Source organism: Falco punctatus (assembly GCF_963210335.1).
Source record: "Falco punctatus genome assembly, chromosome: 11".
Classification (NCBI taxonomy): Eukaryota; Metazoa; Chordata; class Aves; order Falconiformes; family Falconidae; genus Falco; species Falco punctatus.
Window position 1 is genome coordinate 19,894,126 of NC_137591.1, and position 27,065 is coordinate 19,921,190.

The window sequence follows — 27,065 nt, forward strand, 5'->3', positions numbered from 1 at the left end:
TTTTACTTGCATATGGATGGCAGAGGAAACTACGAGTTCAAGAAAATAACTGAAGACACAGTTGAATTTGGATCTTAAAGTTCATGAACTGAACTGCTAGAGACTGATGATTACAGGAAGTGTGTAGGATGGCAGACATTGTACAAGAAAACTGCTCAGCTTGTTTTATAAACAAATTAACTAGGATAACCCAAAACAAGCTGTTAAGCATTTACTATTATGTAGGATATTGCTAATTGTGTATATGTTGGTTTAATTATTGATATGTACTAAGAATGTCCTTATTCTTGTGGTTTAAAAACCTGCCTAAATTAAATTGGGCTTAAATCACTGTAACCTGATTCATCCTGGGATGCAAACCATTTGAAATCAGCTGATTTGACTTTTGTAGACCTTCTTTCCCTTCAGTGAAAAGCCCTGTTAAAATTAGGGTTGCTACCTCTCTTGTTCCTGCAAAGCAGTCTTGGATTTTTGCTCTGTTCTATGCATATTTCTGAGTTATCCCACATGGAGCAGGACGTTATCCCATCTTCAGATCTGTGCCCAGCTAAATGAAAGAGCCTTTTCCTTGACCAAACCTTGTGATGTAGCCAATACACCCTTGCTGATAAAGGATGGACTGAACATAAAAGACAAAACTAATTCCTTCTGGTAAAAAAATTAAGCTTGTTCTTTGCTGAGTTTTGGATTCTCTTTTAACATCAGTCTCTCCATGCAATTTTCTGCTGCTCAGCAATCCTGTTCTTTCCCAGTTTAGCAAGAGTTTCATCCATCCTCCACCTCAGCTGCCCTTTTTCTGTCAGAGAAATACTATGGTAATGAAGAGTTGAGAGGAGGTTGAAGGAGGAAAGGACTAACAAAAGGTGGGGGGGTGTAGAAAAAATATGTTCCTTGTATGAAACACTTGTGCGTGTTTTCAGCTTTGAAGGAATGAGTGGTTCCCACAAGAGGAAACGGAGAAAATAATGTGGGTCCAATCATTCTTCTCTTGAAATCAGCAGGGGTTAGAATGGACTCAAAAATGCTAATCTGTGAAGTAGCAGACTGTCATCTGTCCTGTTCTGTTCGGTCCTGTAATATAGCAGTTGCTTTCTCCAAGTTTGTCCTTTTCTTCCTCTTCACAAAATTAGATCTTGTGCGTTTAGCTGCCCTTCAGATCTGAGCTTGAAAGTGAGCGATAATGGTATTTCCCCTTTGGCCTTCTAGGCTGTGAAAGCCTAAAATGATACTTTCATCCTTCACATTTATTCTCTTACTTGTCATGAGGTTTCTTGATTTCTGATACAAATTATTCACCAGTGATTCTTGCTGTTGCCTAAGGATCATTAGTCCTTGTCGGTTTTCTTGTTCCAGCTGCCAAATCCCCTTGAAGAAACCAAACTTGTTGAATAGTTTACTGTAACCGTTTTTTCCATGCAAATGATTACTGTCATTGCTCAGTGACTTTGAGAAACATAAATGCAGCAAGGTGATTTTTGTGATCAGGGAAGAGGAAGGTATAACTGAAACTGAATTGCAGTTTAGGCTTTAAAACAAAAATATACAATACCTGTTGTACATTGAAGGTCTCGTAGTTTTTTAGTGTTCCATATAAGATATAGTATAGGAATGCACTACATGAAGGCATGCATAAAACATGCAATAAATCTGTTCTCTGTGCATCTTTTATCAAGGGTTTAGATTAAAAACAAACCCAACTTTTTATAAAATGTGTATGTACTTGGATGCACTGCTGTCTGTTAATTTTTACCCAGTTTGATTAGTCATCTTCTTTCATGTTGAAATTGCTACCTGTTAATATTTTCCCTTTTATCATAGTTCTTGCCCATACCTGTCAGTACCACTGTTCTTTCATAGTACTCAAATGCAAATGGCTATCCTGGTATAAGAATCCACTGACCACAGTATATTCATAGTATAATGCATCAATGAAAATCAGAAAGCCTTTCTGAAGTGTAGTGCATTCAAGAGAATGAGGTACCAGAATAAATTTTTGTGCTTGGTCCACAAGAAGGCAAATACGTATCTCCATTTTACTAATCTTTTTTTCCTGTTCATTCAGATTCTCACATCAGCCATAACATAGCAGGTAGCAGCATGCCGTATGTGAGGTGGTAGTCTTTTTTTTAATTGTAACTGTGAAAATAGGGATGCCAGGTAGTTTGTTGTGTGTGGGGTTTTTTTTGTTTGGGGTTTGTTGGTGGTTTGGGTGGGTTTTTTTGGTGAACGTTCTCAGCACAAATGCAACTTCTCTTGGAAGGGATGTTTTAGTAGCCTTTAAAGACAAAGCAAAAAATTTCTGAAATGAGAAGGTTGCTCTTACCTTTGTGACTAGGGCAGACTTTGCAGTGAAGTAGTGAACTTGGGATACTTCAATGTATTTTTAACGCTGACAAGCAAAACCACACACAGCATACTTAGATAGCACCCCAGCAGCCAATCCCAAGGTTCTCTACAATTAAATTGGTTAATAACAGAATTTTGTATAAACTCAGATTTATTTTAAAAACTAAAACCAACAAAAACATTAAAAATCCAACTCCATAACCAAGGAGGAATAGGTTTGCCTTTAGATGCCATGAAGTTTGTTGAAACTGAGTATGCTAGTGTCTCCTTAGGGCCAGGACTTGGTGTTTCTAATATACTGGAAGAAAAGGAAAGAAAAATACTCTTCTATGCTTGATTGTAAGCGAGGCTTATCAAGAAAGTATAAAAAGAATGTAGTTTCAAAATTATATTCTTAAAAGGCCTTACATTAAAGTATTTTGAGATAGACTTGGTCTATTGAAAGATGGTTTAAAAATCTAATTAAAATGATCCAAGTTCCATTTCTGTTGCAGAATTGCACTGTGATACTGTATTTTAGCTGTTACATCTTTTTAATAGCACAAGTTGGAAGTTTGTAAATTGGAATTCTGAGCTATCTTGGTAAGACAAAGTACTGATGAATATTTTCAGTCTCAAACTGTTGGTGCTTTGAAGATGGTACTGGTAATAGTCAGATGGCTGCATTTCAGCAGTGGTGGGAAACATTCCTGTATGTAAATACTGTAAAGTGTTTTGAAGGGGGAAATGGCGCTATATAAATGTAAGACATTAAGTGCCTCTGAAATAATAATAAATCTAAAGATAAAATATATCTGAGCTTTTTGTTTCTTGATGATGTGATTATGAATTTTGTAACAATACAGTGAATACTCCACAAATCCCAAGTTGCTAAACGAGCCAATTGACTTGTGTTCAGTTTATAAAGTCTGTAGTACTGTGTGAAATTCACCCTGGAATCAGACAAATGATGCCATCCAGTTCTAGGCTTAACAAAAGACATAAGCTCACTACTTGAAAATATGTACTTAGAGCCGTTGGATTATAGGTGCCTTAATCTGTTTTAAATGGGCGCTGATTCTGACCTCTCCTTTGTCCACAGGCCTCGTTATTTCCTTTCTATTGATTGTACAAGGGTGTGGGGCCTGCATAAGGTTAACATTATCAATACTTATTTTGAGTGCTCATTAATCTTTGTACTTTGAGGAAAAATAGGATAATCACTCTCCACCTTGATTGTATTTGTGATTTTTTAAATGGTTTTCCTTTGTTGTGGTAGATATACCAGCTATCGGGATACTTGAAACTTAGTAGTGTCAGAGTGAAACTAAGATATGCTTGAATGAACTGATTTTAAGGGTCTTTTCTTGTGACCAGTGTTTTCTAATGCTAATTAGTACTAATTTTTTTCTTCTTTTAGGTTAGTTGTGTACACAAGTGTATTGTGTAGCATTCTTAAAGGGTAAAGCTCCCTTTGAAAGGAAATTCCTCAACCAAGTATCAATGTCATCCAACTTAGCTGATGAGCTGGAGAGGAAAAAAAAAAAAGAAACTTCTGTGTTGGGGATGGGATGTTAAATACTTAGTATTCAGAGTAGTGTGAAGTCCTGTTAGCTGTTAGCTGCTCAAGTCTGGGCTCTCAGCTACCCAGTTCATTCCAAATGCTTGGTTTGTGTGCCTCAACACTTCAATTCTTCTTTATGTAGAGGGAGAACATCAGTTCCTGGAACAGTAGAACTGAAACCATGGAGCAACAAATTCAAACTCCTTTCTGAGAATCAATCCACCGTCATTTGAGGATGTTCGGTAACCTTGGTCCAGTATTTCCAAAAGTTTACTAAAGTTCTAGACAGCTGTCACCTCAGAAAAAATTAAGCTTTCTTGACGAAGGCTATGTTTGGGAGGCGATGGTGCTTTCTACAGGACTAGTACGAGACTGGAATAAGCTGCAAGGTGAACAGAACATCACTGTGAACCTTGTCACCTTCCATCCCAAGTGCAAAGCATGCTTCACGGCTTAATGGATGTATTTTCTTACAAAAAAACACCACAGCAGGAAGTGTGCACAAAAATCCAACCTACCTCTGACCCTTGTAATTCTTCTGGGAAAAGCTGGCAGTTTATGCTGCATCCTAGCCAGTACACGTGTTGCAGGGATGTTTCTTGCCCAGATGTATCACAAATAGTGTGGAGTAGCCACACCTGACTGGACAGCCCAAATACAAGATTACTTTAGCACCATTTGAAAGTGACTTGTATTATAAGAAAATTCTGGATGTATTGCCACTTTCTTAGCTCTGTACTGTACTAGTGAGAAACAAGGCAGCATGGAGTGCTACTGTGACAGTTACTTGACAGGATTTTAATTAAATCACATCTAGTATTGACAAATGACTTACACTTCTGCAGAATAGGGGATTCGATCTTCATGTTTCTTAAATCTATAAGGAAGAAATACCCTGTGGCTTAGGACTGGAGAGAAAGAGCTAATTTAGTGATTCTTCCACAGGATTCTGCTCTCTGTGCACTCGACAGGTACCAGTGCGTCACCTAATCCTTGGTGTTCTGAACTGGTCTAAAAATGTGAAAAAAAAACCCCAAACATTAAGATGGCCTGCTATCAAGATAGGACTTCAAAATCCATTGTTAAAACTTTATATGTAGTTGTTATAGATAAGAGATGTCCATAGAAACATCCATGATAACTATCACCTGAAATCCAGCTGTGAAAAACAGCAGGGAGGAAAGGTTAATTTGATTTTACAGAAAAAATAAACAGCAACTTTGATGTGTCATGAAGCGAACAGTGTGCAAGTTCAAATTTCTGCTTATAAAGCTGCTGTTCAAAACACTTATTTCTGTGTATAAGGTATTTCCTTCTTTCTTAATTGTAGATACCTGTAGGCTTGTGCCTGTCCCTTCCATGACCATGGGAAGAGGTTTCCTGGTTTTATGACTTGGTGATGTGCAGCTGTTCTGGGAGAGGGTGGGTTGGTTGATTTTCCCTTCATGTGTGGTACCAGGGTCTTGCTAGTGCTCTGAATACAGTCAGATTTTCATTAGTGATGCCTTAAACTTCTCCTGGAAGTTCAGAACGGCTGTGCACGTTACAGGTTCATATAATATGTTTGTTTATATGTTCTGATGAAACCCATCCTGTCGCGTGCATTCAGACTGGTTACATCTTGAAACTGGTTTCATCTTGAAACAGAAATGTGACCAAGTTAGGTTACTATGGAAGCAATTTGTCTTTTACATTAAAACCTGAGAAAAAGACTACCTTCAAAGTTGCTCAGCCATCTTTGAACTGCTGCATCTTTTTTTTTTTTTTTTACTTGTATGCAAAAGCAGAGCCAGATGACAAGCAGCCTGAGACGTCACAGACAGAAGCTGTCTTAAGGGAGTAATTTGAAAAATATGACAGCTTTGGGGTTTAAATAGAAATAATATGCCTAAACATCTGGTGAAATTCCATGGGGATTGTCTTTGGAAACTGAAGACATTTTGCCAATAATCCTACAATGAATGCAGCAGTGCAAGAATAACCATCCAACTGGCATTTTAAAATAGGAGAGAATGTATCTTTCACAAACCAGGCTTAACAATCACGATCTCTGACCTTTGCAATACAATTGCTTGTGCTGGCAAAAGGAGCTCTTGTGCTGTAGTGCCCAGCCTCGTTCCCTGCTCTACTTGTCCGCAAACCAACATCCTTACTTCCCACCCATCCCTCGTTCTGTGAAACAAGTGGTATCCACATGTGATGCCGGCACCAAAATAGCACAGAACTGGAAAAATGAGGTCGATGCTGTCTAGACAAAACTAAGACTGCTGAGGTTGGTCTGCTGGGGTAGAAATAGGGGACTCCACCTCCATGACAGAGCAAGTTTTATGCATTAAAATTACTTTACAGTTTGGCACAAATCAAAGCTAATTTTTTAAGCTTGGTTATAGAAAGTTAGGGGGATACTGCTCTGGAAAAGACACGCTCTGTGTGTGTGACTGAAGAGACATTCTTCTCTGTAACCAAATACACCCTTTATTTCCTTTGAGCTGTTTAGTGCAAGCAGGTAGTGAATCCCATAATTTTGATCATTGTGGACCAAGGTAAGTAGTGTGAAGATGCTCCCCAAAATAAGCCAGCCTTTATTTGTTTAATTTATTATTGTGTATTCTGCTGGGGGAACATACTGGCACAAAAGCAACAGAGCTAAAAACGGCAGTTGTCAGAAGCTGCTAATGTGACAGACCTAGTAAAACAGAGATAATGAAGTATCTATAGAGGGGCTGATAAGCTGCTGCATTTGGGAAGATAATGTTGGAAAAGAAAGGGGTGTGTGCTGGAGGTTTCTTAAAACTCAGATGCAGTCTTACACATTGCAACGGGACTGATCTGCAAAGCCAGATTTGTTAATTGGCAAATTTTTTTGGAGCTTAGTAGGGAACTAAGGGCCAAGGTCAAATCTACACATTGATATTCTTTTATTTTTTAACCTGTAAATGCTAATTAGATCATTAAAAAAAATTAAAAATTGAAGTAGATTTTATTTTTGTTGTAGTAGTTGTGTTTATAATAGTAGAGCATTTTGGAAAGGCTCCCTGAGGTTGGTGCTTCAATGTTGCAGAAATCTCTGCGTGCTTAGGTGTTCATTCCATAAGCTTCCTCTGAGGCACTGGGGTGCATCATGCCAGTGGGGTAGGAGGTACATGAGTAGATGGGTCTGAAAGACAGCAGGTAGTTCCTGTGTGCACCCTGTATTTTCTTGTCCCCAAGGTTGTTACATAGCATAGTGACCTGCTTGAGAGACTAGGGACAGAAAGGCAGCCCCTCAGCTGGGGCTTGGTTTGACTTCTTGTGCTTGTTGCCACCTCTAGAGCCGTCATTCCCTCAAAAGGCTTTTGGGGTTGCCTTTTCAAGCCAAACATAAAGCCCAAAATAGCCCCAGTTACACACTGCATTCCAGCTATTCCTACCCACGCCTTTCTCTTCCTTGCTGCGGGATGGATAGTGTGTTATCGCAGCTCCAAACATAGCTTGTACTTCAACATAACTTACGGAACTTTTACAGCTCAACTTATGACATGTTTTATGTCACATAACTTATGACACAGTAGTAACACATTTTCCATTGCTCCTGGAAGAATTCAGTCCCTTCTCTGAGGTTCTTGGTCTGTTCCTCTAACACAGGGGTCCTCAAACTTTTTAACCAGGGGGCCGGCGTGCGGATGCAGTGGCAGGCAGTCATCTGCGGCTGCTTGGTTTCCCCCCCCAACCCCGGGCAGGGGGGACGGGGGGGTCTGTAAATACCGGGGGCTGGATTGAGGACCCTGGGGGGCTGTATCTGGCCCACGCGCCGTGGTTTGAGGACCCCTAATCTAACAGTTAACAGGGCAGCAAGAGGGGTCTCTTTTCTGTTGGAAGCATACTGAGGAGAGAAAGTCTGGTAAGAAGCTTAACATTCAGTGTGAAAATCTCCTAATTCTGATCTACTCCTGAGTTTTCTGAGACTAAAGGAGAACTTTGTCAGGAGAAGGGAATATGGTTTTGGACTGGCTTTAACGCCATCATGCAAACAATGAGTAAATAAGTGCTTGTTGCTGCCTGCTGGATTGTAAACTGGGGCCTTGTTTCCAGCAGTGCCTGAAAACTGGACATGACTGGTTGTGTTATAATCCGAGATCCCTGGAGGGGCTGAGGGAAGCACGGACTGGATGGAAAGGGTGGTGGTAGGGGTGGTCAGGGGGAGAGAGTGGCACCCACCATTCTTACTGGATCTTTTTGAGCTGTTCAAACTGTCTGTTCTTTTCGTTATTAGGGAAGGGATGCTCTAACAAATATCCCATGCCCCTTTTCCTTTGAATTTTGATGCAATCTGGATTCAAACCGAGTATCGGTGTAGTAGCCATTTAGGGAAATTTGGGATTAATGTAGCGATTATGCCTGGCTTTGCCACTGGGGGTCGCCTTTCCTAGGCGCAGAACGCCGGGCGCGGTGCTGTGCGCCGCCGGGCGCTGCTGCTCCGGTGCGCAGCCTGCGGAGCGGGGAAGGAGCAGCTCTGCGGTGCTCCTGGTCCTGCTGCTACAGTGGCAGCTGTGACGGTGACACACGATGGTGTGGTCGCACCCGTGATGCTTTATGGAGTCAGTGATCATGTCAGGAATAAAGCGGAAAGGCAGGAGAGCAGGCTGAGTATCCTCCCCGTGGAGACCTATGCACTTGGTGCGAGTGGGTGGTGAGGTATGAAGGCAGCGGGGAGAGAGCCAGCTGTGTTAATCAAGGATGCGCTCTTACAAAACCAAAAAAAAACCCAAAACAAACAAACTTTTCCCCTGGAATAACAAGTACTTTTCATAGGAGTAGGTTTTAAGATCTCATGTGTCATTCTACCTCTTTCATTACACTAGCTTTTTAATTGTGTTATGTGATTACTGAACAACTAATTTAACACTTATGTGATCTCATTGGGAAAACATTTTTCTGTTCAGAGGAAGGCGTTTTTTAATTAAACCTCTTGGTGAAATAGTTTTATGAATATAATGATGTCGGTACTTTGCTATTTAAATATTTCTGGAAGTAATAAAGTAGAAAATTTGAAAATAAAAATAGAAGAAAACGCAGCAGCAAGGATAACTGATCTGGATCTGTGAATATTCTTTGAGTTCAGATTAATAACTTCATTGCTAGTCTAAACAAGACACTAAACCCATTAATATTTAATTATGTGTACTGAGAAAGGCACTCAGAGCAGTGCTAGTGAATGTTCTCGAAGTTATTGATTTAATTACAGTGACAAAGGGAAGCTTTAGAGAGTGAAAATATGCTGCCATGCTACTAATATATTCTTGATTGTTCATTAAGAGATATATATTTTTTCAGGTGCTATATTTTAATTTAAATGAGATCTTAACTGTGTGTTTGCAGGAACGAGACAGTGAGTTCATCTCTGAGGAAGAACAGGTAACAAAAATGAGTAGGGGATGGAGGAGAGGAATGGAAACATCAACAGAGGAGCCAGGGCAAGTAAGGAGGAGAAACACTGTGAGCTGCTTACAGGAGCAAAGCACTGAAGCATGTCACTAATAGGGCACACGTTTTGACAAGATGAGAAAAAGGCGCAATCCCTGCAGTTGGACACATGAGAGAGGACGTGGCTGTAAAAGCCCTGGAAGCAGTGAACACAGCTGAGTCTTTATTCCCAGGTCCTGCCAGATTTTACTGGAAGACATCACCTCTGAGGCAAATCTTCCTATGAACTTGCCTGATTCAGCTACAGCTAGAGGCTGAGGAACCACCAGGGAAGATGTTCCTTTGGGGTCCTGTGTGGGGATATGGAAAGGGGCTATCTGGGTTGCATGAGAGCCCATGCCAGGAGAAGCAGAAGGATCTCACTAGCAGGAAGATTTCTCATCATAAGGTGGAAGGAAGAGGAGATCAGCAGCACATCTGTCCTGGTCATTGTGCCCTGAGCTGTTGTAGGCACCCTGCCATGGAGGACACGGGCTGGCAGCGAGGGGAGGGCAGCTGCCTGCCATGGTTTCTCGTAGTGAAGGGAATGGGCACACAGAGCATGTGCCACGGTGAGTAACGCCATGCCTGATGGGGGTGGAAAAACTTCCAGCTGGTCAGTTCCTGCTTCTGTCCTGTCCAGCAGGTTATTCTTTTTTTTTGGTTTTACTGTCTCAAACATGAACACCAGGACTTCTCTCCCTGTCAGTGACAAACATAGACTATAGAAAGCATGGTTATTTGTATGTGGGTAAATACTGCGTAATTAGAAGACTACTCAACTGACTTTTGGGTCTGGCACTGTCAAAAGCCTGCTCATTCCTGTGTATTACGAGGCTCTGAAACTGTGCAGCAATTACTACTAACCTGCAAAATAATCAGCATTACAAAACTGAACCAAGAAGGCAATCTATCACCACTGTTTATTCTCACTTAATGCAGAAACTCTTTGTCCTGAGTTGCCACATGAGTGATCCAAGTTAAGCATATAATCACATTCTTATCATTACATGCCTCTCAGCAGCAGCCTTCTCACAGTGGAAAGCTGAGTCTGCTAGAAATAGATTTAGCTAAGCTGGCTGCTGCTGTATCTATCATACATACATTTACGAAGTTCTGTACAGTTGTTCATTTTAAGTAATGACAGTAATTTTATTGTCTGTAATGCTGTCAGGGCTGACAGAAAGGCAGCAGAACAATATGAGCCTTTATTCACTCACATGAAGAAGAATATGGTTTTAAAGCAGTACTGTAAAATGAAAGTGGCTTATTACAGTATGCAATGTTACATGCCCGTTTGTGTAAGGAGAGAACAGAAGTACCGCGTCAGGGAGCTGAGCACATGTTTTCATCCACTTGAAACAGAGGATACCCTTTTCTGCAACAGATGACAAGGAACAAAGCAGAAAAGGGGAATTTGGAGCACCAGCAGGAGTGTGCTTGCTTACAGCAGCCTGCGTAGAAGATAAGCCAGGGAACTCAGGTGCGTAGGAAAAGCCTTCCCTTTCTCACACCGATGCCCTGGATGGCTGGCTCTGTCTGAAATCAGTACAGTCTGAAGAAGTGGCCACATGTGTGTTGTCGATAGGATCTAGTCTTTCTTCCTAGTGACAATACCTTTATTCAACAACAACTCCTGCCCACCCGGATACTCTGAGAAAGTTAAATCTCTGCATAAAAGATTTGGTTGTGGGCTCAGGCTCAAGCGATAATACTTCCAGAAGTCTGCAATAAAAAGCTCCTTTTCTCAACTGTCTCCATAAACAGCAAAAAAACCTCTTTGAAATAGGATCCGTGAGCCCCGTGACTCCGGTTACTCAGCACTGCTGGATGATAACACACCGCAGCTAGGGAACAGAAGCGCTGCAGGCTTCCAGAACTTGTGCGGCAGTGGGTCACTGTTAGGCCGTTTAAGGCACTTGTTAGCATTTTTATGGGTTCGTTCATTCGTTCTCTCTTCCTTAAACAACCTTCATATCCAGAACAAACCAAAAATCTTGGAAGTAATGAAGCATGATTTATAATACCCTTCTGTGTAGCTTATGACAATCACCTGCATGGCCTAGCACAGGGGTCCTCAAACTACGGCCCGCGGGCCAGATACAGCCCCGCAGGGTCCTCAATCTGGCCCCTGGTATTTACAGACCCCCCCGCCGGGGGTTGGGGGGAAACCAAGCAGCCGCAGGTGACTGCCTGCCACTACATCCGCGCGCCGGCCCCCTGATTAAAAAGCTTGAGGACCCCTGGTCTAGTTTAATAAAAGCTGTGCTGTAACCTACAGCCTTTCCTTTTCCTATGAGCTTTTCTGTTTTCTGAGCTTTGCACTGAATGAAACTGAGGAAGCAGAACACCACAGGGAAGGGAAGTAATGATGACAAGTTTGGAAAGTTTTTAAATTTCCTCCCACAAGCTCTCCTGTTTCTCATTGCTATTGTAAGATTCCTCCTCCATACAAGGCTTATGCATCAGCAGAAAAAGCATTAAGCATTTATTGCACAATATTAAGTAAACAGGGGTGGGGGTGGGGGGTGTGCAGGGGGGTTTGTCATGGCGGTGCCATTTGTTTTCTTCCCTCTGTATAAAAGGGAATTAACGAACAAAGAAAACCCCCATCAACTACACTTGCACATTCACAACAGTCTTAATCCATACAAAGAAGGTATCTGTGATACAGTAGGGATGAAAGATGTAAAATACAATTCTGTAAAAACTGCTACATTAGGATACTGTATGTTTTTACTTCTCATAAATGCAATGGATATCTTAAGACATGTATAAAGCTTTGAGATATACAGCCAATTGGTGCCTGCTACAAGATGCATTTTTTCCCCCCTTCTCTTTATTTTTATGTTGTTGTGTGCCTATCACCATCATTAGCAGCAGCAGTCACTAGCAGCGTTAGTTGCAGCAGTTCTCATCGCTGGGCAAGGCCCTGTACTGCCCTGAATGACCGTTAGTACCACAAGTGGTACCGGCACCCCTGTGGGATGTTTAGTATGCTTCCTCTTAGAATGCAGAGCTGCAAACGCAAACACTGCTCATACAAGCAAGAAAGCTGGAAAGCAACTCAGGACTCTTCAAAACCTTCTACCAGTTCATAAACTGTGGCTTCTTATATTCTTATCCTTAGAGACAGCAGGTGCCCTGGTAGTCTATTTTGCAGAGTCCTGGTTAGACTGCTGGAGCTTGCCTATGCTGCTGTCACAAAATAAATTTCCTAAATGTATTTTTAATTTAGTTCTGAAATGAATATTGTAGTTCATTTAAAAAAGGAAAAGGAAGTTTTGTTTTGCCAGTCACCTTTATTTCACTAGAAAAGTATAAATTACCACCATAAATACAGATATCACCAGTATAAAAATTAGGTTCTCATTTATAAAATAAATATTAAAATAGTCAAATCAACAAGTACCTCCAAATCCCATCACCAAGATGATTTGAATCTATACCATATAAACTATTAATTCACCAACTGTTTAATTAAAATATTAAAAATGCAGTAAATACTGCTACCTACTCAGTGCTTGCATGAAGTGAGTTACTAATGACTCAAAAACTGCAAAGTACATGTTCTAACACTTACTTGGAACCATCACACTACCCTGTCTGTGTAACTCTAGGTGTAATATAGGCAGATGGGTAGCAGCTACCTACTTCAACACTCTTTCTTACAAGTCACCAGTACAGTAGTTTCAGTTTGTTTACCTTTGATTGTCTATATCCGAAGATAAATAGACCTAGTTAATTTTATCCAAGAAGTGCAGACATAATAGTAACATCATTGTCACATCTGAACTAACAGATCATTTCACCAGTTAATAATGTTAAAAGAAAGTCAGATAAATTCAGATTTTGTTTCATAGAAACAGAATTAAGTTCCTTTTAGTTAGGAAAAGGACACAATTTTCAGAAGTAGTGTTTTTTTCCCCTTACAAGTACCATAAATCTTCCGGCTCAGAAAGGGCATACTTTCAGAATGTCTGTACCTGGTCAGGTCAAAGGTCCATCTAGTTCAGAATCCTGTTTCAGACAGGACAAAGGAATGGGAAGAGTTTCCACCAGGATACTCTTCCAGCCTCCAACCACTAGTGACACAGGGGTTTTCCGGTACCTAGATTTTTCATCAGTGACTGTCTAACAGATTTTTAAAAAAACATAAAGTTTGGGCTTCAGAATTCCTGTACCGGAGAGGCTAAAAAGCTCCACCCAACTACCCAATTCATGGGTTTTGCCTTTTTTTTTTTTGGTCTCCTGTTGTTGGCTTTTTTTTTTTTTTTTTTTTTTTTTTACACTTTGGACCTACTGTCTGCAATAATTTTTCTTTAAACACCATTAAGCGGTTCCTTTTCTCTTGCAGCTTTTGCTTTCTTGCATTTACACAGGATCACTGGTAGGACAATGGCAAGAGTGATGACTGCAATTGCTATCACTGCTGTGATGATAAAGACTTCTGCTCCATACTCTGTAGGGGAGGAAAAAATCCAAGATTCAGTTATCAGAAGCCATAATGTCACAGTGTTACAAACTCTTAGAACACATTCCACTGAATTAAAACATGCTTTGCATATTTTACAGTATCACAGAAGAGGAGTGATCACTTCAGTGTGAACTGAATTAATTTTAACATGAACTTTAACTGACTTAAAGTTTTATTTCATGTGGTTCGTGCTATGTTTTAATCTAGTTTAGTTAGTGCACTAAAAAGCACGCTACCACCACAAGAATAAGTCAGGCCATTGCCCCTACCCTGCACTGCTTCTGTAAAACTTAAGTCTAAGTGGAAATTTATTCTAGGTTAGAAGCTACAAAACACCAACAGAAGATATTTCTATTCAAGTTGTAATTTGCTATAATTCAATCATTGTAATAAACAAAAATATGCCTCTAGATAAGGAAGTTAATTTGAGAGAGCTGATTTGCCAATTCTAGAAGAGCTTTTCTAGAGTGCATATATTCTTACCTGCTGGAGAAGAAAGAAATAGTACAGCAATGTGATATTATTTAATAAATATTGAATTTATATTGAAAAAAAGTGTTATCCAGATTGTTTGTCTGGAATTAGACTGGCTGATTTCATCGACCACTCACTATCTTATTTGCCAGTAAAGAAGTCGATCTGCCAGCCTCTGACCTTGTAATGCAACAGTAAAGTCTTAGAGTCTTAGTCTTATCACCTACTTTTTGAGACAATAAAGTTCAGCTCAAACTACAAGTCAATGGACACGTAGGTTTCCAGCACACATATGTTTTAGAGCTAATCCTTCAAGCACTTGTTATGGGACCTGTTACTGGAAGGATCTGAGGGAAGCACTCAGGAAACAAAATAAATGAAGCTGAAGACTAGTGACGAGATCTGAAACTTCAGTTAGCAGTCAACTCAGACAATTTAAAACTAATCAAAACACTTGAGTAAAAACCCTAAAACAAACTCCAGCTAGCTAAAGATGGTGGCCTCTTAATGCGAGTTCCTCCCACGAGTTTCCGTATTCAGACTGTGTCCTCTCACTTAATATAGCAAACAGCTTAGTCTGTAACTGGCATCACAGTTTGAAGAGATACAAAAATATATTCAGAATTTAAGAGTCTGTTTGTTAGAATGCTAAAGACTATGACAAACTTCACCAGATACCTACCATCTAAGATGTTTCTTCCTATACTGGTACAAAGCACCATGCTTTCCTGACCATTACGGTTTTCTCTGCGGGTGGGAATTACTCCCTGTACGTAGAAGCAATGGTTCTTTGTGCTGTCAACATTTACTTCAAATATATGGCTTTTTGTTGTTGCATCTTTCTGTAAAGGAAAAATATACTTCAAGAAAGTGTTTTCTTCAAAAGTGTTAACTCTTCAGGTAGCACAGAAATTGTGTAGCTATAATACAGCCACAGAATATGTAAAAAGTAGACTTAGACTTTACCTTTCCAGAACTTTGATCTTTCCAGTAATACAGTTTGTATTCCAGGTCATGTTGGAAAATATCTCGAATACTTTGAAAGCTTCCATTAGGAAATGTGTATGGTGTAAGCGGATCTTGGATCACAACATTCAGTTTGGAGCCTTTTTGCGTGTAGTTCTGTATCTCTGGTTTTCCCAGAACAGCTAAACAAGCATTTTCAGAATTAAAAACCTGACATTATCTTTTCTATACAACATGCTCTTTTTTTCTTCCTCCAGTCTCTTCTCTACTCAAATCTGTTCTAAGTTTACTGAGCCAAAGTAATACAGCGAAATCCTGGATTATTAACAAATATCTTCATCTTGTACATAATGTTAATAAAATGGTTTACTCACTGTAGTGAGAAACAAGTGGTAACTAAAATCTTACACACCCTGCTACAACAGAGAAAGCTTTATGACTGAACGTCATATTCTCAGGTATCAGTATGGCTACTGTAAGAACATATAGGAAAACCCTTTAGGCCCAATCTAAGCCTTGTTTAATCAACGGAAGTAAGTTTATGATAAGATTTAACTGACAATCCTACTTACTCTGACTATAAGGCGTAAATTTTTCAGAGACTGCAAATGGTGGTTCTTCAAAGTTATCCATCTCCGAGGGCATGACAGACAGTATGTGTGCTGTATAGGTCTCTTTTACATTCCTGAGCACATCAGTAACATCACACTCTGTTTCTGTTGTCCATATGCATTTTTTTTTGGTGTCAGATGTCTGCCTGAAAAGAGCAAGAAAGAAGTGGTAACACTTTCCAGCCAGACTTACTATTTAGATATGTTAAAAAACATTTTCCCTCCCTTAAACTGTAAAGACTTCCCTTATCCAGTGGAACAGGCTTGCAGGTGTACTAGGCTGAAAAGGAGAAGAAAAAACCCTCAAACCCCACTATCCTGTACAGCTATATATTTCACAATTCAAAGCAGAATCAAGCAAATAAAATATGATCCATATTAATTATATAAATATGTTATTGGATACATACATGAATTAAAAGTTCAGTCTTTTGTATTAATTGCATAGGAACCATAAGTAGTTCTGATTTTGCATTTTTCTGCAGTTGACTTATTTAAAAAAGCGTAAGATGCATTAATCACTTTGAAAGTGTTATTCTTGATGCATCTGAAAACTATGGCCTTAAGAAACATCACTTGTCCTATGAAGCTCTGTTGACGCCAGTATTAATTAATGGTTGACACACTGTTTAATGTGACAATGTCTCCTCATATATGTCACTTCTGTCACTAAGAACCAGACAGTAGCAGCAGTTTTCATTGCAGAATTACAATTAAAAAATATTGACAAGAAACATGACTCATGCACTTCTGATTTTTAAATGATAGAAAGCAAGTTCATTTACTTGAGAAATAATAATGAAACCAGGAAAAGAGAGTTAATTCCCCATTTTACTTCCTAGTTAGAAAGAATGGAAAAACAGATTGGATACTACTGCTTCAATTCTTTTCCCTGTTTTTGCTGGTGAACGAAGGGGGGGGGGGGGGGGGGGGGGGAAATCGACTCCATAAATGTTTGCTTCCTCATCTATGTACATTTAAGCACACTTCATCCATTAGAGCAACTTGTCTAGAGAAATGCCTCTGTATCAGAACTACACCAGATTTTATACTGGATGTTGGGCAAACAGACTTCAATTTTTTCCAAGTACAAATGGCTGGAAAGAAACTCCAGATTCATAAATTTAATAAAATCCACTTTGCTAAGTGTGTAAGTCTAATAATTTAATCACTCCCTTAAAGAATAAGTGAGCACATTAGGCCATTGCACTGGATTTCATCCATTAGTCATGAGAAAGCTGTAATTTCTATGCCACTTTTAGAGACAGAAGAGACTAAATTACCGTATTTTCATTAATATGTAGGAGAGTTGATGATAGTTTCCCTGTGGGGCATGATTAATGACGATCTATGAATTAATACGGGAGCTAAGAACAGCACAGATTTATTACTGAACTTCATGGAAGTTTTTGTGCAGTATTGAAAAAGGTATTAGATGCTTCACGGAAGCCGGCTGCTTTTTATGTCCACAGTATTTCATAGCTTACATAAAACATAACAGAGGAAGTCCTGACAAAGGCAGACAAACAAAACTAATTATTAGTATTGCCCAGCAAGACATATTATTCATTTACCGTGATTCACCAATTAGAATAAAATGCAGACATATTTACCAAGCACCTCCCAAGACGAAACAGTCAGTCCAGACACCTTGAAAGACATAAAAAGGTGAAGTTCTCTCTAATACATGGTATGTCAGATTGAGCGTCAACTTCTTCAGGCTATCCTGGCCCAGATCTCCGGTGCAGCTGCCCTGCATCAAGCCCCAGAACTGAAATATGGATCCAAAGCTCAACTCTCCATTTCGAAGTAGGCAAAACCAGAAGCCTGAATCAAATACTTTTGTAGTCTGGTACAAAGAAGTATTAAGAGCTGGGTTGGCAATTTTCCTAACTCATATTTGGGCTCTTTTCCTGGTACATTCAGTCTCAGAAATAATCAAACCTTCTTCAACTGCCATTAATGGACACACCTTGGTGTCATCTACTTACCCATGTATTTCTACTGTATAGACGTAACCTGATGGTTTTGGTTGCCACTGTAGTATAGTTTTAAAATTGATTGAAGACCAAGTTATATTAACTGCTGTTGGTAGTTCTGGACTGCCTTTAAACACAGGAAAGAGAAGAGCACCGTCAGGGATGTTATGTGCAATTCCTGGTTCCCTGCAGTCACTGTTTGGTTAAACGAAGCCGTTGCTGTTAATAACTACTTGGAAAAGTTCTTTGTGGGGAAAAGGTTCAGAGTCCTGCCCTCTGGGATCATGCTTGTCTTACTAAAGGAATGTGTCCTGGCAGAAGTGAGAAATATGAGAAGAAAATTATTTTTCCCTCCTGTAACTCTGAGGTTACGGAGGTAACTCATACAGAGTTCTGTCTAACGCCTCCTTTTCGATCCAAGACCTCTGAAGAAGCTACAAAATCTTGAAGATCCTCTTGAGAACGGCCAAGCACCAAACAGACATGGTGCAGTACAAAACCATACCGGGCTCTACCTGCTGCAGAAGGCATCAGCTCCCAGCTTCCCCATTTATTTACTTTGGGAAGAAAAAGTCTTTAACACCCAGCGGTGCCCACAGGCTCATGCGAGGGGCTGCCCGGGGTGAGCTGGCGACCCCGCGGGCAGAGGCCACAGCGGTTCGGGGAAGCGCCGGGAGGAAGCTGGGGCGGAAAACCCCGCACCACCTCTGCTGCTTCTGGCAACGAAGCGTTTCACTGGGCGATGTTACCATGAATTTCCAGATGCCGCCCTCCCGGCCCCTTCGACGAGCTCAGCACGGGAGGCCGGGGGAAGGGGCCTTGCCGAGCGCTCCGTGCTGCTGTAGGTCACCCCGACGGTCCCCGCTGCCCTCCCCGGCCCGGCCGTGCTGGGGATGGGTCCCCCCGCAGGAGCCACCGGCCCCTGCTGACCCGGGCGCTCCCCTCGCCGGCTGCTGCTGCGGGGCCGGGCCGGGGTCGGGGCCGCCACTACCGCGCGGGACGGGACGGGGCAGCCCCCCTCAACGGCCCCGCGCGAGGCAGCCGCCCCCCCTTTCCCCTCAACGGCCCCGCGCGGGGCCGCTCCCTGTCAGCGGCACCGAGCCCCCCGCCCGCCCCAGCCCGCGGCCCCCGGCCCGTCCCTACCCACCGGCGGCGGCCAGGCGCCACAGCAGGGCGCTCAGCAGCAGGGACTGTCCCGCGGCGGCTGGCGGCATCCTCGGGGCAGCGATGCGGCCCGTCCCGGCGAGGCGGAGCGCGGTGAGCTGTCATCGCGGCGGGAGGCGCCGGCTTATATCGCCCTGGTAGGAGGCGGGGGCTGCGGCGCCTCGCCCGCGGAGCGGCCCGGCCGGGGAGGCGGCGGGAGAGGCGGGGCTGGGTGCCGGGGTCACGGGGGCCGGGAGCGGGGTGGCGGAAGCGGTCAGGCACCGCCGGGTTGAGCAAGCGTGGCGGGGGATCTTCGAGGAAACCGGCGTTACCGTGAGGAGAGGGGCACTGAGGGAAAGGGCAGCATGTCCCCCGGGCGGCCTCAGCCCCGGCACCGCGGCCCCGGGCGCAGGCTCCCCTGGACGTGCTGTGCGAGCAGCGGGACGTGTCCGCAGCCTGTCTCCTCACGACCTCGGTGTCCCCACACACTTGTACCACCCCTCACCTCCCCTCTGTTGGCCACAGGACGGAACACTGGTGGAACTGGGCCGCAGCTGATAGCCAGCTTCACCCCCTGCAGCCCTCTGGCCGGCCGGCAAGGGCGAGGGGTGCGAGCACTGCCCCGGCCCAGCTCGGGGGGCAGCGGGTCTGGCGGCAGCGGAGTTGGGCTGACTCGGACCCTGTACGTTCTGAAGGGCTGCGTATGTCACTTCTGGCCCCACCACCCAGCAGCGTCTGTCACAGCTCTTGAGCTAACCCACATCGCCTATTCTCTTGCTCCGCGCACATGCGTACGTGAGCCCTGCCAAGGCTCACCTGGTCTACTAGACAGCAAGTACGGTTCAGGTGTTCAGGGGTTTGTACCTCATCTCCCCCATAAATGAGGGACCTGTTAACCTTTTTCCTCAGGCTTACACTGGAAAGGTATGCCGTGTTCACAGGGAACAGAGAGTCTGTCTCTGACAGAAGATTTTCAGTATCTCAGTCTGCGGCCTTTGCAACAGGCTCCCTGGCCTCTCTGCTGTATATATTGCTTTTTCTTAGGGTGCTGCCTTAGTTATAAGCACTTAAACCAAGCTTTTGGAGCTGGGGGGTGTGCGGGTGTGCTGTGTCTTAGTCTTAATACTCAAGCCCTAGAGGGAGACACGTTCGCACTTTGCTGGTGATACTCCTGCAGGGGAGGCAAGAAGAGACTATACAGTAGAACCCGATGGGCAATTAAGGGGGCTAGATGCATTTGCAGTGTTCAGCTGACTCTTCTCTTTATTTTGATGCTGATTTGTACAATGTTCTGTACCTGGCAAAATATGGGTAGGAGGAGAAGACTATTGGGGAAGTTTCATAGTCAATTGCCTTTAATTTTCACAACTGACACATACTTAGATGCAAGCAATCAGTTCTGTTTCATAATGTAGAATATCCATTTCAACCAGAGTCTGCATTGGAATTCATATAGTGTGTTCCAAGGTGCACCTTGGATTTTGAAATTCTCAGCATACCTTCGTTAAAATCCAGCCGTACACCTTCTCCTTTTCCTGCCTTGTTTTTCATCAAATTTCAGTGCTGTCTCTATGCAGCATTACATCAGCCAGAAAGCTTGCATGCTTTTAACTTTGTGTAGAATAGAGATCTTGTATGACTAGATTTTCAAGATTGTGACCTTACAAGATTACAGTTGATTTCCAGAGGACTTTACAAAGTGAAACAATACTCACTTTTTTAAAGAAAAAAGGTGCTTATATAAAACTTTAAATCACATTTGAACTCATTTTCAAGTTGATTTCGTTGTAGTCCAGTCATGAAAGATGGAAAGCAGGTTAGCGGTGGTTTCCAGTTTGTATGGATATGATCTCAGTATCCCCTTCTCCTGCCCATCCTTCTGTCATGACCTCCCATACCTGAGATAGGTGGGGAACCTCCAGACTAACCAGCTTGACCAGTGCTACCTTATTCCAGTTTCCTGCAAGATATTGCAGTGTTCATGAATGCCGAGCTTTAAGATGTCTTGCTTCATGCTGCAACATAGGAGAAGGCAGCTGCCAGTTCATCAGAGTGATGGAAAGCAGAGCCTGAATAAAAGGATGTGCATGGATCAAGCCATCAAGCAGGGCTTGGGGGCGTTGTGTGGTTAGAGGAAACAGGGTAACTTTACCAGGCTAACCATTCTGAGGGAAGGAAGTTGAAGGGAAAATTTTAAAACTGGGGGGAAAGACAGCATGCCAAAGGGACAGTGTAGCTAGATCAGGTTGGCAGGGGAAGGGCATAATGGCCAAGGGAGAAACACTGAAGTGTGGAACTGCTGCTGCCTCTGTTCTTCTTTCTTCTATTGCATAAAGTTGCAGCGCAGATTTGTCCAAAGAATAAGGGCTGCTCAGCACTGCCTGACTCCAGGCACCAACCACCGTGGGAGAAAAGAGGAACGCTATGCTGCTTGACATGAGCTGATGCCTCTAAGATGGAAGTCTGCTCAGCAACTGGTGACTTAACTGTGACATTCTGGTCATATTTCCTGCCCACTTCACGGGTATTTGAACAGCTCATTTAAGACAGAAAATTTTGCCCTTACTTCATGTATACGTTGCTACATGCAGGCAAGCATTATGCTGACTTAGAGCTCTGGCAATTTGTCTAGAAATTTTGAATTTGGTTTCCACAGTGGAACGCCAAAATGTAAGCCTTGACTCTGAACATGTCTCTAACCAATTTAAGTCATCCTCTGCTTATTTTACAGTCAGCAGAGAAAAATATCATTCCTAAGGTGAAACCTGTATTTTCATAGTATAGGCATCTAAAGCAAGTCAATTAATCTGTTTTAAATATTGAAATAAATGGGACATTTCTATTGATCGAGGCCAGAATCTTACTGTTACTTGTTAGGATACATGGGAGACATGCAAGAGCACAAGCCTGGCTGCATGGTTTAGGTTAGGAGATGACCTCTTCTGCTCTGTGACTTCTTCACTCTGATGAATTTAGTGGAATTGAAGTTGTTCACCATCAGGAAGGTTTGCTAGATTATGAGCAGATTTTACAGATTTTCTTTCCTTGTTATGTATACCATGGAACCAATCCATGGTATACATAACAATTCTATCTATAATATGTAATAATCCCTATATATATATAAAATATATATAATAATCCCAATTGATTATGGGAAAAGTGAGGAGAAAAGCAAAACTAAATCAGTGAAACTTCAGTTTTTGAGATAGATGTGTGTGTTTATTTTTAACATATGATCTTCCAGATCTCTAAACAGGTTAGCTTAGAGAGATACAAAATAATTTCTTGCTTAGCAAAGCAATTTCAACATTGTGTTTTCTGTACTATCAGATATAATTGTTGACATTGAAGTGGAATGCCTCAGGTGACATAAGTAACCGATTGGTTTCTTTAAGCTGATAGTTTTGCAAGACTGTAAGTAAAATGTTGTAATACTTATCAATGTTTTGAAATTTTGTAGTATTATAAAACATCATTCCATGCTAACATAAAAGTCAGCAATAGTCTCATGCCTGATAGCATAAAATTTATTGTGTGAATAAGGTTTGAAATCCCTGGGAGCTTTTTCCAAAATGAAATTGCTCTTGATATTTTTCCTTTCACTTGGCTTTTCGGATCTTGTTTGATTTGTCTTAGTGAACCATATGATTGGGAAATTAATTTATCTTTTATGTATTATTAATTATGTTTAATAAACATTAATTATGTTAATACTATATTAAAATTATATAAATATAATAATTATACAAATAATTAATGTTAATAAACATTAATTATGTTTAATTAGATGAAACAGAAGGTTAGGGAGCAATTTCTGACTGGGTACCTGCTTCTGTAAATATCTTAACATTTATCTTGCAGAACTGCTGTATCAAATACTTTTTTATAAATGCATGCACAGACTCACAAATACCACTGCATTTTAAACATTGTCTTTTAGCAATACTATAATTAAATACATTTGGTAAGTGAAACAGTTTTGTGAGGTTCAATATATCTGTTTGTAGTGCTAGTAAATAGGCTGTGAATTTCAACAACATACATTGTGTGTACCTGGAACAGGTCTTTGTTCTTCCAATCTTTTTCAGTTCCAACCAACTTTCTAAAAGGAAAATGCCCTTCAGAAGTCTTGAAATGATAGGAAGTTTACATCAACACTTTCTGCCTGTGCATGTAAATGCCTTAAAATCATCAATTAATTTAGATTATATACATCCTATATGTTGTGTTACACCCATTTTAGACACAGTGAGGAAATTGTACTCACCCAGCTCTATGGACATGACGGAAGTGCATGGTGAAGTCAGGAAAGTACAATATCTGGATTTTGTATAGAATTCAGGATTCTGGTTTCTTTTTTTTTAAGCAAATAAAAATTTCTATCTCTGAAAAATATGAAAGATAAAGGAAAAATATAGAAAATTAAATTCAGTATGTAGATACTTAATAAATCTTTAAAAGCTGAATAACTCATTTGTACTAATTTTCTGCACCAAGGTAAGGAGGGTAGATGTGAAAACTAGAGTGAGAGTTCCTTAGATACACACACTGGTCAAAAGTTACTGTGGTCACCGAGCAATCCTGCAGTGCACTCTGATTATTGCTGGCCTATTTTTATAGCTGCTAAACAGCTGCATCTTCTCTAATTGTAATGTGAATTGTAGGTGTGATTACATGAATGAACATAACGTCAGAAAAAGTAAAAAGACTATAAGCAGAATTTATATGAAAATTACTGGCAAAATTTGTATAACAGTATTTGTACTTCAGAAGATTTATATAATGTGGTAAAAATTGGTTACCAAGTCCCCTTTTTTATGCACAGAAACAGAATTAGTATAATGTTACTGACCCCTGTGGTAAGCAGTGCCATTAAACTAGTGTAATGGAGTGACAAGTCAACTTTTATACCTAAAACTATTTGTGTTTGTTCCTGAAGTCTCCACAGCAGTGAAAGTCCCAGTGTGGTAAATTCCTCAAGCATCTCTGATTTTATTACCTAAACTACTATAAATTATTGTATGATTCTAAAACTACCTTGTAATTTTATAGAATCATAGGTAGCTTAACTGAAAATAACAAAATTGCACTGCAATAGAACTAGTTTAAAATTGAAATGCAAGTCTGACGTTAAATGGGACTTCCTTTCATTTGTTGAAAAAAATAATAAGCAAAATTGATACAAAAATTGAAATCAGCAAAGATCTTTCTTACAGAGGAGTCACATGTCCAATACTAATTTCTTGTTGATATTAGAAATCCTGAAGCAAATGTTTGTATGGTTTTCTGATATTCTGCTTTCAAAATTAGTTTTGTTACCACATTAGTCACATACACCTCTCCTTACTTGTCGTGTGGATACGTTAAAAACAGACTCTAGCAAAAGAACAAATCTTGTGGGAATTTTGGGGTCTGGATTGTCTCTGGGATCCGGTGTGGAAACAATGCTTGCTTGGGAGCCAGGGGAGGCATCCCAGGGAGGGAGGCTTTGAGCCATTCCCACACTGAAAATTCTTGTCGACATTGCTTTGGTGTTAACCCCAATTTACTGTCTGCTTACCTATTTCTTACTCACAGAATGATATGTGATGCATTTATTATCCTTTTCAAAATACTGTTTTGCAGCATTATTTCTTAAAAAGGAATCTGACCTATGGGTTTGTGTACATTTAATTTCTGTTATCTTCAGGAATGCCTTGTATAATGAAAATTTAAACTACACTTTGCTTAGATTGATGTGTGGAAAACTTTTCAGGAAGTGAGCAGCTACAGCAATATCAGAAATGTGTTGTCAGGAGTGGCATGGTACTGCTGTAGTGCTATACACAGCTGGTTTTGTTTACTAGTGACACTCCCCTGCTAGAGGGCAAGTAATTCTTAGTAATAAATGTCATTGAAGCACAACAGAAACTATGGAGATAGAGGCACTAAATTGTATTGACACCCTTTATTCCAGGTGTTCCGCCACATCTATGAAGTAGCCTCTTACGAGTAATTCCTTTACCCCAGAATATCTTAATTACATAAATTAGTTTTGCAAGTTCCTACGCATCTCTCTCGTAAGATTTATTTTTGCCAAAGGTACTTAGGTTTTATTCCCACTCCTGATTTTCTGAGGAAGTGGCCAAACTGGGGGGGGAGCACTCTAAGTAAAAGTGACAATATAACCTATTTAAAAGCAGGCATGTACACTAATGGTAGCAACTTCTTTCATATTGAATCCAGTCTCAACTCATTACTTTTTAATTAAGTATAAGTAACTGAAATAAATAAAATTTACCAGGCAGTTATTTATAACTGTTAGAAAAAATTACTTCCCTTCCTCACCAATTCTTTAAAAATGCTGCCTTTTTAATAATAGATGTGGCATATATAACTTCTCAGTGAAGGTAGTGGTAGTCAAATTCACTGTTCTTTAAAAGTATTTGGTGTGAGCATGCCGTGAAGGTTAGGCAATTAGATCAGTAAAATAAACAAAGCTTCAGTTTGAACAAATGTAGACCCTAGGCTATCACTAAACCCATTCTTAGGGACTGGGAGAGAGGAAAAGGTAAACTGTACGCCGTTTGACTTGGCTATTATAATGTTTGATCTTGTAATACAGCTTGCTCTTTGGGAGTCATTTGATACAACAAAAAAACATTCTGTACTAAAGCTAACCAGCGAAATGAAACTGAGAGTTTTATCCTGCATCTCTGTTCCTTGCAATTACATTACTTTGTTGATGCTGCCTTTATTGCTGACTTGGGAGTGAATAGATTAAAGATATTTGGAAAATGGTTCCATTTAGCTATAGGAGAATAATTCTGGATTTGGTAATTGGACAGAATTAGCCTGCTATACCAGTGTAGTTCATCTTTTGTACAGCCCAGGAAACTTCATTCTGAAATGATTTCTCCACTTCCCAAATCTGCCACGTGTATCACACCCAAGGAGAGTCAATGAGCTTATAAAACATAGGTTTGACTTTTAAAAATGTATCAAAAGCTCTCATTTAGCACTGGAGTATATAGAGAACTTTTTCACTACCATGTACTTTGAATTACAGTCTGTGCACAAATAATGACATTAGGTAGGTATGACTCTGCTTCTCCAGTTTCAGATGGTAGATTGCTGTGTCTTTTCAGCCACCTTTCTATTCCACCACAGTACTGCATTTTCCTCCTTCCTGAAGAACGTTAAGTAGCATTGCACACTGCAGTTTGTCTGTTCCTATAGCTTACTACAAGGCTCAGCACTGATTGCCTCCTTGATTGGAGACAACCTTCAAAATTCTGAAATTTTTCTGTACAATGGGAAATGGCTGATTTGTAATGATCGCCATGTGTCATTCACAGTATGGCCTTTATTTTGAGCTTTCTAACTTTGTATTGCAGTTAATTTAGTGAACACATACGATCATAATCACTGGAATTTAATATATTTGTGTTTCTCTTTTCCTCAGAAAATGAAGCATGCCAATGTTACCTAGAATTGGACTTCATAAAGTATTGCTTACTCTATGCAATTTAAGGGAGGATTTTTTTTAGGGATTTTGAAAATAAATAATGGTATATTGTTCAGAAAAATACAATTAAAGACATATTTTATTCTTTAATAAAATCACAATGGAAAGACAAACACTGTATTTAATGTGACATAATTGCTCACAATTTACTGAATAATTAAATATCACTGTGAAGTGACATTATTTAAAGAAAAGGATACAACAATGTAAATCAGACATAATATTTACTAAAATTAATGCATTTGTGCGCAGTGTCAGACTTGAGGTTTTATTTTAAAGGAACAAAGAAAATATTAAAAGACTTCAATGGTTAATGCAGTACCACTGGTTGGAGCTCAGAGATATCACCATGACAAGAGTGAATTTTACCTTCCAGATGCTGTGAGTGAAAGATTTGAGTCTTGCTGTTCTCTGATGTCGCAGTATTCACAAAATACTGGCAGAGACCATATTCCTTATTAGATGTTCTCTGCTGCTTCAGGTTATTTGTCAACTCAAATCATTGAGGTCAGCATGAAGATGTTAAAATTTTAGCCCTATCAAAAAAATTATGCAAAGGGAGGGACATTGCTTC

At 40.7% G+C, this 27,065-nt stretch overlaps 2 protein-coding genes across 3 annotated transcripts in view; one reads left to right on the plus strand and one right to left on the minus strand.

Moving 5' to 3' along the window:
• ABCD3 (ATP binding cassette subfamily D member 3) overlaps positions 1 to 3,139 on the plus strand; it is a 32,866-nt gene extending 29,727 nt beyond the window's left edge. For both annotated transcript variants that reach the window (XM_080407079.1, XM_080407080.1), the window contains exon 23: positions 1 to 3,139. In XM_080407079.1, coding sequence (XP_080263205.1) covers positions 1 to 78 — 78 coding nt within the window. In that variant the 3' untranslated portion in view covers positions 79 to 3,139.
• On the minus strand, positions 2,194 to 25,108 carry F3 (coagulation factor III, tissue factor). Its single transcript, XM_080407172.1, has 6 exons — positions 18,986 to 25,108; positions 17,851 to 17,965; positions 15,821 to 16,005; positions 15,249 to 15,430; positions 14,965 to 15,124; positions 2,194 to 13,793 (listed from the first exon to the last, which is right to left on the minus strand). Exons 1-6 carry the CDS (start codon positions 19,050 to 19,052, stop codon positions 13,654 to 13,656), a joined length of 849 nt encoding a protein of 282 aa, XP_080263298.1. The 5' UTR covers positions 19,053 to 25,108; the 3' UTR covers positions 2,194 to 13,653.
• Positions 25,109 to 27,065: the final 1,957 nt, after the last annotated feature.

Excerpts from the sequence above, each read along its gene's own strand:
- F3 (XM_080407172.1), bottom strand. The coding sequence starts at position 19,052 with ATGCCGCCAGCCGCCGCGGGACAGTCCCTGCTGCTGAGCGCCCTGCTG. Across the intron at positions 16,006-17,850 it reads TATACAGTAGAAATACATGG|GCAGACATCTGACACCAAAA; the intron begins GTAAGTAGATGA and ends TGCTCTTTTCAG. Across the intron at positions 15,431-15,820 it reads ATTTACGCCTTATAGTCAGA|CTGTTCTGGGAAAACCAGAG; the intron begins GTAAGTAGGATT and ends ATGCTTGTTTAG.